At 44.5% G+C, this 12,636-nt stretch overlaps 1 protein-coding gene across 1 annotated transcript in view; it reads right to left on the bottom strand.

The window, feature by feature from the left end:
• Nucleotides 1–12,636, bottom strand: part of LOC137423335 (putative endonuclease 4) — a 103,132-nt gene that overhangs the window by 25,739 nt on the left and 64,757 nt on the right. The window contains exons 5-7 of the mRNA XM_078774321.1: nucleotides 5,469–5,627; nucleotides 4,988–5,264; nucleotides 3,387–3,596 (exon numbers count right to left, since the gene is read on the bottom strand). Of these exons, the coding sequence (XP_078630447.1) occupies nucleotides 3,387–3,596; nucleotides 4,988–5,264; nucleotides 5,469–5,627 (646 nt within the window). The remainder of the gene's footprint in view (nucleotides 1–3,386; nucleotides 3,597–4,987; nucleotides 5,265–5,468; nucleotides 5,628–12,636) is intronic.

The raw sequence follows: 12,636 nt of genomic DNA, 5'->3' as shown, positions 1-12,636 counted from the left end.
AATAAATAAATAAATAAACAAACTTACCTCCATTGATAAGAGGTTCGAGTCCAGTTCATCAATCTGAAGGTTGAGTTCTACACAGGTAGTAGGACTCCAAGGAATAGCAAAGTTATCCCATTCCATTTCGGCATAGGAGTCCATTCTCAAGTGAAGCAGAAAGCGTGTTTGAAAAAGCCTGTGTGGTCGGTGCCTTTTATAAGAAGGGCTGGGTGTGTGTCATTTCCTGTGGAAATTCCCTGGGCGTGTCTTAACTGGAAATGATGTGATGGAAATTCCCTGAAAATGATGTAATGTATTACCTGGAAATGATACAATGCTGAAGAGTTTATAAAGTGGGTGGGACTTAGCAAAAGTGGGCGGAGCGTAGCAAAAGTGGGCGGGACATAGCAAAAAGTGGGCGTGGCCTAACAAAAAGTGGGCGGGGCTTAGTAAAAGGTGGGCGTGGCTTACCAAAAGTGGGCGGGGTTTACCAAAAAGTGGACGGAGCTTAACAAAAGGTGGGCAGAGCCTACCAAAAAGTGTGTGGCACTGGAGGCGCTCAAACAAGAACATTGAGGGAGGTTTACCATTTTATCTTAGCTCAGTTAAAATATCTTAATAAAGAACCAAACTCAAACTTATTTTTTGTTAATGTATTAGACGGTGAGGAGAGTTGTAGGAGAATTAAATTATTTCCCACACATAAACAAATATTTGTAGGGTCGTTGTTTGAGTGGGTCAAAGATGATTCACCAGATGATATTAAGAGTAAAAGGTTAAAAGGTCCATAAGGTCAGAAGGATCACAGGTTCACACAGAAGGACCATTGTTTAAGTGGTCTAATGAATAAGGATAACATGTCAAAAGGTTAGAAGGTTCGTAAAGAACAGGGTGAGAGAAATAGAGGTGTTTAGGGGCAATGAGGGAGGGGAAAAATTAACATGTAAGTCAATGGGAAAATGAGAGTGTCCCAGAAGCAACATATATACACTACTCCTCGGTGCCGGGACCTTTAGTCTCGGGATCTGGCCCGAACGGTCTTTTATTGTACTATGTTCAATTAATTTTTACAACTTTACTGTTCCCCAAGGATTATTCAATTGGGTCGAAATTGACGGCAAACGCACACGAAAAGCAGATACCTTAAACACATTTTCTTAGCTTTTAAAGGATTTATTTTGTAAAGTAAAGTACAAGGAGCAGGGTAAACAAGATGTTATAAACAACTAGAACTATGCGACTGTGTTCGCCAATATTCCTCCATCGTTCCAAAACGGGTATTATGCCATCACTCTGCATATGTATTGGTAGGGGGTCCCGTTTGTGAAGTTTGGTGTTGATCGGATAAGGTTCGTTTTTCTATCCAAGATGGCTGCCAAACCACGTGACCGATGACATCATCATTTTCAAACTATATGCAACAGTGCTTAGATTATATTTGTAAGATTCTGCATCGACAGGCTGAGCGGTTTCAGCGATATAATTATTTAATATTTTCCTTCAATCCAATATGCCTGCCAAACCATGTGACCTATGATGTCATAAATTTAATATTTCAATACAAATGGGTCATAGATCGTGTGCATGCAAATTCAGATTTTTAGGATAAGGAATTCCAGTAAAACATTTTTGGCTGGCATACCACTTCACCTATGGTGTCATCATTATCATGCTTTTGTTGCCCATTGGGAGTACTTGACAATGTGCCAAGTTTCAAATTTTTCCATTGAGCGGTTTCCGAGAAAATATTTTTTAAATTATTTGCTTTTAATCCAAGATGGCTGCCATACCACGTGACCTATGACGTTACATTTATTTTTAAAGCATTCTGCATGGGTGTCACTCCTACCCTGAAAGTTTCATCTCAATCGGACATATGGTTGCTGAGAAAAACGAGGTTTAGCCCTCGTTGGACGGACGGACAATCAGAAAACAAAATGCCTCCGGCGACTTTGTCGGCGGAGGCATAAAAAAACGGAACGAACCAAGTGTTGATAAATAAACCAAAACCTGTCCCACTAAAGCCGCCACAGATAACACTTGTACAACACATTAAAAATGCAGGCGAGGACTTCCCTTTTCTCTGATGCGCAGGTTGGACGCAGCTTTGGAAACCAGGTACGAGAGGAGAGCCGTGACGAGTAGCGCCCAAGATGTCGAAAGCCAAAACGAGCACGATCAAGATCAGTTACGAGGAAGGCAGGCAATGATCAGCCTCCACCTGACCTCGTGGACCCTTTTTTCCCTCCAAGCGAGGCCTCCTAGTCTGACTTATTCATCCAGGCCCTCCAAAAACACAGGGTGATCCCAGCTTAAATCAATCCCAAAACTCCAGAGAGAACCATGTGTTTATGCTCCTTTCACACGAGGCTTTTTGATCTCTCCAAAGACACACAAGCCCTCTTCTTCCTCCTCATCTCCAGGTCTCTCTCTTTTCTCTTCCAAACAAGGTCTCTCTCGTTCTTGAGCTCTGAGCGGAGTCATCCTTTGGCTGTCCAGCCCATGGGGGCAGTGCCAATAAAAAAAAATTAATGCACAGTGGTACTTCTCGCTCTACAGTACATTACACCAATGAAAAGCAGATGACATTTCACATACACGTGACAGGTGTGCCTCATGGGAAATCTTCACCTAGCCCCGCCTACAAATGTGAGGCATTTACGCCCACAAAATTAATGTGTAACCTGTCTATAAATTACATATGCTGACTCCTCAGCATCACATGTAACGAACTACTTACTCTAACAGCTCCCTGTTACATGGCAACCTACCTAACCTACTCAAAACACAGGGACCTTATTACACTTACCAAAGTCAAGCTATGGATCTTCCTCCTCCTCCTCCTCATCCTCATCATCCCCCCCCCCCCCCCTGCTTCTTCGCTCACCCTTCTCCCTTCGCTCACCCTTCTCCCTCCTCCCCACCCTCCCCCCCCCACCTTCTCCTCCCTCTTCCTCTCTACCTCTCCTTCTCCCCCTTCTGCCCTTACCTTTTTATCTCTCTCCTCCGCTCTCCCTCTCGCTCCCACACGCCTCCTCACACTCCCTCCCTCCCGGAGTGTATAGTGACGTGTGGTGAGGCGACGCTCTCCCTATTTCCTTTCTCTCCCCTCCTTCCTAGCAACCCCCCCCCCCCCCCCCACTTGCTTGCCCCTCCTCCTCGCTTCCCCCCCCCCCTACCCCTCCTCCTCCTCACGGAAAAGGCAGGGGAAGGGGTGGGGTGTGAGTTTGGAGGGAGGGGGTAGGGTAAGAGGAGGGCCCCTGCATTGCCTGGCAACGCCAAGTTCCTTTACAAATAATAATGATAATGAAGAAGACGAAGAGAGGAAGAGGAAGATGAGCCAAAGAAGAAGAAGAAGCAAAAACATCAAATATGTTCCAAAAAAGCCATTATAGAACTCTAACCTGCTACTGGTGAGCCACAGTTGAGCAGATAAGAACCATGAGGAAGGATGGAGCCAGGAGAAAACCCGTGCTCACAACAAGCCTTGCGAAATTTATCTGCACTCTCTGGTTCAAGAGGTTTTGTTTTCCATGTCCGCTGAGAGCACAAGAAGAGTCCAAAGGCATGGCTACCAGATTCTGTTGCTTCAGTCACTGCATTCCACAGTCCACCTGATTGCACATACACATGAAAGGCATTTCATAGGTGTGTCCAAGTTGCCACATCTGGATAGTAATGTCATGACCTTATCACCTCCACCACCAAAGGTGGACAGAGATTGTGTTTTCAATCCTGTTTGTCTGCAGGATATCCCAAAAAGTTATGGACAGATTCGGATGAAATTTGGTGAACAGGTTGGGTGTGCGACAGGACAAATCGATTTGATTTTTGTGAAGATCTGGATCCGCATCCGATAAGAAAAAAATTCTTTATAAGTGATACTTCACCATTGAGAGATGGGGCCAAAAACGATATGAATATGAATGAATGATCGTTTTAAGGCCATTTTCTTCGCGAGAGCGAGGGTTAGCCTTGCGGGCCCCATGACAATCATGGTTCCTTGTTTGAGGCAATGTTTTTATGGCCGGATGCCCTTCCTGACGCCAACCCTGAGTCGCCTCTTACGATGTGCAGGGATACAGTGTACCTATTCTAAACCGGGGTACACACCGGGATCATTCATCCCAGCAAGCTGGTACTCAATTTGCCGACCTCGGAAGGATGACAGGCTGAGTCAACCCCCCCTGGCGTTAATTCAGCGATCGACCGGGATTCGAACCCAGGACCCTAGGATCCCAAGCCGGCACCCTAACCGCTAAGCCAACACAAAAACGATATATAGCATGATATTTCAAATGCTTGTGGACATATTATGATAAAACTTAGTGGATGAGTTGGGTTTGTGACAAGAACAAGCCGATTCGATTTTGGTTCAGGTCTGGATGCAGATCCGGCCTATTAGTGGGATACAAAACGTAAACTGTTCAGCCTGAAGACATCAACCTACCTATTGTTATTTAATGACATGACAGGGGCTCAAACTTAAGGCCCTGAGATCCTAAGGCAGCTACCTTAACTGTTAAGACGACGCCAGGCTTATTGAAATATAATGGTAAATATCGTTTTTAGCCCTGTCTCTCACTGGTGAAGAATCACTTGAAAGATTTTCGTATCCGAGTCCGGATCTTCACTATAATCGAATCAATTCGTCCTTGTCAGACACCCAACCTGTCCACCAAGTCTCGTTGTCCACAACATATGTCCACAACCGTTTGAGATAACCTGCTCACAGACAGACAGGGGTGAAAACCTAACCTCTATCCACCTTTGGTGGTCGAGGTAATAATCATGATTTTCACAAAGCATTAAACATTTAAAAGTTAAAATGCTCACTCACAGTACTAGTTTTATACACTTATTCAATATAGCATTTTGGGAAATTGGCATGTTTAAAACTCTTCAAAAAATTTCGTGAGAATAGAAAGCAAACCTCATCACTGAACATCACTGAAACTGAAACTTTCTCAACACCATTAACTGCAAAGCAGCGTACACGTCATACCTGAAATGGACACGTGACCACCAACAAGCTTATTCTTCTCACACTTCACTTGAGTCAAAGTCAAGCTCGGAGCCATTCCATCACCCTCAAAGTCAACACTGCTGAAGCTTTCCTTCTTCACTTCCTGCAATGCATCTTCCCATTTGTTGGATTTTATGATTTTCTTGTCCATGTCACCTTTATAATCTTCTTTTATCACAAACCTGCCCATCTTTGTTTTTTTCCTTGCTGTAATTGGTTCTGATTTTTTCAGGTCATCAAGTTCCTCCTTCTTTACCTGATTTTAAAAAAACAAAAAAAAAAAACTTTCTGAAAACAAATACATGCACCAACCCTCCCTCCCGCACCCAAACCCTTTCCATAATGCTACTGCAAGTACAGTACAAACAATTCTTCATATGCTCTTCCAGAAAGATAGTGAATCACTCATGTTGCTCAAACCATTGCAATGGTGTTACGCATATGCAGATCCATGAATTACCTCACCAACGATGTGGTCTGCTATCTGCCCAGATGTCACCTGCAAAGAATCACTCCCAGATGCAGGAGTTAAGGTCGAAGAGCCAGGTCGGCTTGATCTCTCACCATGTCCAGCATCGACATGCTTCTGTAGCCGTACACTTCGTCTTATGGGTACAGTCTGCCAGGGGTCAGTATAAGTAAGCCAGCCAGTTAATCACTTCATTAACAATAATTTTTTTCTACCACTTTCTAAAAATACAACTGAACACAACAAATTAGTCTGGGTACATTTGTCATTTTGTTGTCACAAACTTTCAAGAAGAGACCTTAAAAGGAGATATTGACCTTGAATCCATGAAAAAAGGATTCAAGGTCAACGTCTCTCTGGCTCGCACCAAGTTGACTGCACAGGGTAAGTATTCTATGAATACCATCTAGTTTATATTATTGTTTTAGAACATGTTAATATAATTACCTCCACTGCCCACCTATCAGTGGGTCCGCTAGTCCAATAAATTTTATGATTAAAGGTGGGTACGGCACATTTATCGTGTCGTAGGTCGTTGCTGATGACTATGTATGAACTGTTGACGTAATTGCGGTTCAGGACAGCAGTGAACAAGTTCACTCCATTGGAAACCCAATGAGCGGACATTACCACCTTCTGGTATTTGATATTGAAATTTTCGGAAGTCTTCCCGGCGAACACCCGTGTCCGGTGTTAGTCGATATCCGAGTTGTTTGATTCATCAGTTGTGTTTTTGCGATGAACACGTTTTCTCATTGGAGGCAGTTGTCGACTGATTTCAAGTTCAGCAGTAGTTTTCACTTCCACATTGTGATGCTGGTCATTACCTCTGCCACCAAAGGTGGATGAAAGTGATCTTTTCACCCCTGTCTGTCTGTTTGTCTGTCTGTCTGTCTGTGAACAGGATATCTCAAAAAAGTTGTGTACGGATTCGGACGAAATTTGGCGGAGTGGTAGTGTATGTGACAAGGACGAAATGATTAGATTTTGGTGAAGATCCGGATCCGGCTAGTAGAATTTTTAAAAGTGATTCTTCACCATTGGGAGATCGGGCAAAAACTACACATAACATGACATTTAAAAAAAGTTGTGGACGAGTTATGACTAAACTTGGTGGACGACTTGGTTAGGTGACAAGAACAAGCCGATTAGATTTTGGTTCAGGTCCGAATCCAGGTCCGGCCTATCAGTGGGATACAAAACGTAAATTGTTTCAGCCTGGCGGAGGTATGCCCTCTACCGAGTGCCATTCCAGTTCCATTTAAAGTAGGATCATGGTTGGTCCATCTATCTATAATTCCACTAATCTCTGTGTGTATGTTTGTTTGTACGTTTGTATGTTTGTATGTTTGTATGTCTGTGACCGCTGTTTCTCGACAACTACCGGTCCGATATACTTGAAACTTGCCAGGTATATTGCTGGGGACCCGAGGATGTGCCTTTTCAAGGTTTTAAATTAATCGCAGAAGTAGTTACCGAGCTATGTCCAAAAAACGATTCAACCAATCAGAGAGCAGCGAGCTATCACGTGTGCCGAACGTGGCGAACAGACTCTGCCTCGGATGGCACATTTGAGAGCGTATTCATTTATTTCCCGTCGGCAAACTATGTTGCCGTTAAACTATGTTTTAAAACTAATTAAAACTAATTTGCGATTCATCGTAACTGCGATTTGCGACCTTCCGGACAGTCAAATGAGGACGTCACTTCCGGACTTACGTAGCGGCTAGCGGGCGCCATTTGGAGGAGCTGGGAGGACTCAGTCGTGATAGAGTGAGCCTGAGTGAGTATATCAAGACAAGAACAAGATCTAGAAGGAGGTATGTACGGTGCGATTCATATAATATATTGTTTAGTTATCGTCGATGAGGAATTTGGGGGCCCGATTAACTGCAGCGCCATCCGAGCTGCGGCGTCGGGACGATACATTCATTGTACGGTAACATCACGCACTTACGGGCACGTCCTATATATATAGTACGGGCATGCCCTAGTATCTCCTAATTCAATTACTTCTTCAATGATGGCGGTGATGTCTTCACATCATTCACACTCACCCTTGCATGTCACCATGAGGGTTTCAGGCAGAGTTGGTAAGCCACTAACATTTTAAAATACCTGAAATTATAGGTTGGCTTAGCCTGGCGTTGGCTTAGCAGTTAGGGTGCCGGCTTGGGATCCTAGGGTCCTGGGTTCGAATCCCGGTCGATCGCTGAATTAACGCCAGGGGGGTTGCCTCAGCCTGTCATCCTTCCGAGGTCGGCAAATTGAGTACCAGCTTGCTGGGATGAATGATCCTGGTGTGTACCCCGGTTTAGAATAGGTACACCGTATCCCTGCGCATCGTAAGAGCGTGACCAAGTGTTGGCGTCAGGAAGGGCATCCGGCCATAAAAACATTGCCTCAAACAGGGAACCATGATTGTCATGGGGCCCACAAGGCTAACCCCCGCTGTAGCGGGGAAAATGGCCTTAAAACGATCATTCATTCATAGGTGATCTGCCATGAACAAAAAAGCATTAACGTTTCGGGCTTTCCCCTTCGACAGAACAAAAAAAGAGATAATGGGGTAGGTATCGGTGCAGAATAAATTCGGTTCTGACAGGTATCGGTCCTGATGAATGGGTAAAGCCCCAAATGCTAATTCTACTTTTTATTCACGGCGGATCAATTACCATTTCAGGTATTTTAAAAGGTTAGTGGTATTTATTTTATTTTTTTGGCTATTGTTGCCACCCAAGCAGACCGCTAAACTTTGTGCTGAATTTAGCGATCATATTCGAGTTGGTAGGAGGAAGTCAAAGTTTTTTTGACAAGGCCAACAGCAAACATTGCAATTCCTATCAACGACAACCACATTTTTCGGTCTGAGAGCAGAAAATTTTGACTTTCCAATTTCAATAACTGGATTTTCTGCCTTGAATACAAGGAAGGCTTCCATAACATTTATCACCATGGCTTTCTTTTGCAGCTTGACTTTTTCGTTAACGAGTCACTGTCACCGTATCCTTTTTACCACGTAACTGCCTGGAAATTTCATCATTCGCATTAAAATAAATTCACAGCCGCCTCAGTCTCTCTTAGTATCAGCTTTCCGGCTGGGTCTTACTGCTTCAGTAGCAGTGCCTGCAACATCAAAGTGAAGCCCAATTTGCTCAATTTAGACAAACCTTTCGTCTTGGGCTCCCGAGCAATACATCTTGCATTCGCCTCAACACCTCTCCTAGGCTCTGGGCTGAAGGGAATGCCATTGGTGGTGTTGTTGCGGCTGATGCAACAGTCAGTGGTGTGTCCAACATGACCACGTTTTTAGCCCGCATTCTCTGCACTTTCTTTCACTTTATCATTTTATAATAGTCTTCTTTCCAGAGGTCAGTTAGAACGACAAAATTTCTGTGTCTCCTTGTTTTTTCTTCTGTGCGCTGATTTTTCATCTTCGTTCATTTTGTCCTGCATGGCCTTCATTCGTTCTGCAACAGTTTTCACCATCTTGATAGATGAAAGACAGCCATTACAGGCAATGTACCCTTTCATGAGACGTCGTAACTGACCATGTAACTAACGTAGTAACGAATGTGCCCAAGGTCGATCACACACACACCACACACACACACCTCAAACCATGGGAGGTGTTGTTAAACACACCTTATCATGAAGGCTGCATAATAACTTTGATGTAATTCACACTTAGGAACAAAATCAACTCATGGTTAAATTGGATGTAAATATGTTATAATCCTTTGTCAAATTCTGTTTAAGAACGCTTCAGGCGCATTATCAAAGTCGGCCACTCGGGGTTCTATATTAAAGTTGGTCTGCATGCGGACTCACTGACACGACATAACACACAACATTTAAAATACCCTCTTGTGTCTCTTCAGGAATTGGCAAGACTACAGAGCTAAAACTGTAGTCTTGGAAGTTTCCATGGAAGTCGTAAAATACTGCAGTTTATGATAAGTAACTAATCTGACCGGATCTCACCAAGGGACGTCATTATTTATGAAGCGCCAAAAGAAGCAGTTAGTCAATTACGGGTCAAATGCAGTTTTCAATAAAAGTCGGTGGTCAGCAATGAACGTACACCAACCACCAACTGAACAGAACATCGCTAAAATATTTTTGCAGAGTTAAAAATAGAAAGGAGGATTTTTCATTGCATATGGAAAAATAATTTATTGAACTACAAAGTAGGTCAATGTTTTTGTTGCCATTTTCCATGGAAACTTTTGAGGGCTCCATTAATGAAAATTTTCTTGTGATATCAAACTGATCATGGTAACACCTGTCGATATACAAACGAGGATCTCCTGCTTTACCGCGGATCAAACTACGTAGCATCTCTGCTTGTATTATTTTTTTCTGATGTTTACTTCAAATTACTTCGACGTTTACGAACAGCTTTGGAAATGGACGTTCAGAGTTTTTAAAAATTGGCCTTAGTGAAGCTTTCTCACCCATTTAAAAATATCACAGAAACAAACTCCTCCATGAATGAGCCTTAAATTACCACAAAAACAAATGTCATTAGGGTACATCACTGGACAACAACAACAACAACAACAACAACAACAAAAAACTTTCCTTCTGCTACTAAGGTAATGTAGGTATCATTTATTAATTTGAGCATACCGATTTGGCTGAGAAAAAGTCCAAGTGTGAATGGTGAAAATGCGAGTGTGAAACCTCAGCGACATACAGCAACCCATTTCTTCAAAAGCCTTTATCATATCTTGAACAAACTCTGCAAAGCGGGCTGCTCTGTAGTTCCCCAGGAAATTGCTGTAACAGCTCCAGTGGGTTCAGCTTTGACTGGAATACTGGATCGGACAATAAACCCCAAATCTGTGATCCAATAAATATTCCAGCCTTAAATTTGGAATCAGTTAAAATCGCTCAAAATTTTTATTTCTGGTAAAGAAATCCCACACCTTCAACACTCATTGCCCTTACAAAGTTCTTCATTAGGCTCAGTTTTATATACAGTGGGGGAAGAAATATTATTTGCTGATTTACTGGTGGCACATTGAATTTTCCTGGAGTATGGTCCGTTCTTTCTGGCCATTCTTTGATCTTGTAGTGATTTGCATTGTCTCGGCTATTCCACAAGCATAAGAAGTACATGTATTTGGTATACCCAAATCTCAGACCAAGCAATAAGCCTATCACTTTTAAGTCACCACATATGTTCCACTTGCGGTTGGCGTATTTTGTTAGCTCCAGTAGAACGTCCATGGACTCGTATGTCTCTTTCATACCAACAACATGCGCCACAAGCAGGGATGTCTTTTCGTTGCCATTGTGGAGAAGCACCGCTTTCAGGCTGCGCTTGCTGGGGTCGATGAATAACCTCCATTCATCAGAATGGTGATCATAGTCTCGTTCCTTCATGAGGCCTTTCACATCAGGGCAGAAGCACACATTCTTCTCCATCTGGTAGAACGCTGCCAAGCTAGCATGTCGTTCATGAAAATGAGAGATTTTCTGCCTTCTGCCAACAAGTTTCACTCTTGCAAATGTGAACCCAACATTTCCGCCTTTTGCTTAGACAGCTCATGGTCCCTGACAAGGTCATTTAACTCTTCCAGGTTGATCAGGTGAGGTTGTTTCATGACTCCAACTCTGCTGGTTCGTAAAGCTCAGTGTCATGAGTATCATCACTTTCAATGTCAGCAGCAGCTGGTGGAACAGGTACGGGATTGTCCTAATCACGTGGCACAGGTCTTAGTGCTGACTCGCAATCTGGATATGTTATCTTGTTTTTCTTTTTCTTTGTGGAACCAGCTGCTTTAGCCATGCAAAGGTAACAGTCATTCAGATGATTCTTCGGCTCCAACCACACCATTGGGACAACATATGGCATCGACGTCCGTTTCCAATTAAACCATTGTATCAGTCCAGATGTACAAACGGTGCAACATATGTGTGGTGCCTGTGATGAAATCGTCATCCACGTTACGACACTGATGTTATTCTCCTCATTGCCGCTAAGTGACACCTCCGCGGCTCCTATAAAAAGAGACTGCCTTTCAGCGCAGACAGGAGATATTCATCCATCATCGCCATGCAACTCCATAGCCCCTCTGGGCTTCCGTAGAATGGTAACGATTCTGCCATATATACTATCAGCTCATTTATTGTTATACCACCTGTATGCACCTGTATTCACCTGGAGTAATATTAATACAATGCTTATTGGTTTCTCTCTAGATGCTGTCGAGAATGATTTCGATTAAACCTACTCTTGGGACAATGTTGTATCTTTGTTTTTACAACAATTAATCGAAATCCTCTCCTGACATCGCTCGGAATCGAGATGATGCCCACGCTCCTGCGATGCCCACCTCGGAGAAGAATGCCCAGCGGCGGACCCGTCGAGCTAGCTCTAGCCACGGAGCTCCGACTACTCTCGCTGCCGGTCTGCCACGAAGGGACCGGATGCATTGGAACCTCGCAAGCATTTTGTTCCGGAACCACGTCGTCAAAGCACGAACTGCTCTCCCGAGGTCCGAATGCCGGAGCAGGCGTGACGAACTCCAGCAAGATGCCTGGAGAACGATGCTACTGGGAAACGTCCTGCGGCTGAAACCCCGTCGGGTCGACGGACGTGCTTGGAGCCGAAGGTACGAGTCTAGCCTCGGTTGCGGGAAACGCTAACGGCTTCGTCTGAGAGAATCACCCTAGATTTGCGTGCCTCGGCCCAAGATGAGATTTCCACGCGAGTGTTCACGACTCCCATGTCTGTCATGCCTCACTCGGCCGGCCTGCCCGACCGATCGCTGCTCGTCGGAATCACCTCCTACGCACGAATCGCGCGTGCTGCACCCATCGCGGGATGAAACCCCTTCTACGCACGAATCGCGCGCGCTGCACCCATCGCGGGATGGAACCCCTTCCACGCACGTATCGCGCGCGCTGCACCCATCGCGGGATGGAACCCCTCTTACGCACGAATCGCGCGTGCTGCACTATCGCTGGATGGAACCTCTTTTATGCGCGAATCGTGCGCGCTGCACCATCTTTGGATGGAATCCCTTCTATGCACGACGCGCACGTTGCGCGCGCTGCACCATCGCTGGATGGGACCCCTCCTACATGCGAATCGCATGCGATTCCCCTCGCAGGCCCTACTCTGCGAGGCCGGCGGCCCCGATTGCTG

This window comes from Myxine glutinosa, chromosome 3 (genome assembly GCF_964187855.1).
Source record: "Myxine glutinosa chromosome 3, kmMyxGlut1.1, whole genome shotgun sequence".
In the NCBI taxonomy this organism is placed as follows: domain Eukaryota; kingdom Metazoa; phylum Chordata; class Myxini; order Myxiniformes; family Myxinidae; genus Myxine; species Myxine glutinosa.
The sequence above is the reverse complement of the archived record's forward strand: the minus strand, read 5'-3'. Positions and strand labels throughout refer to the sequence as shown.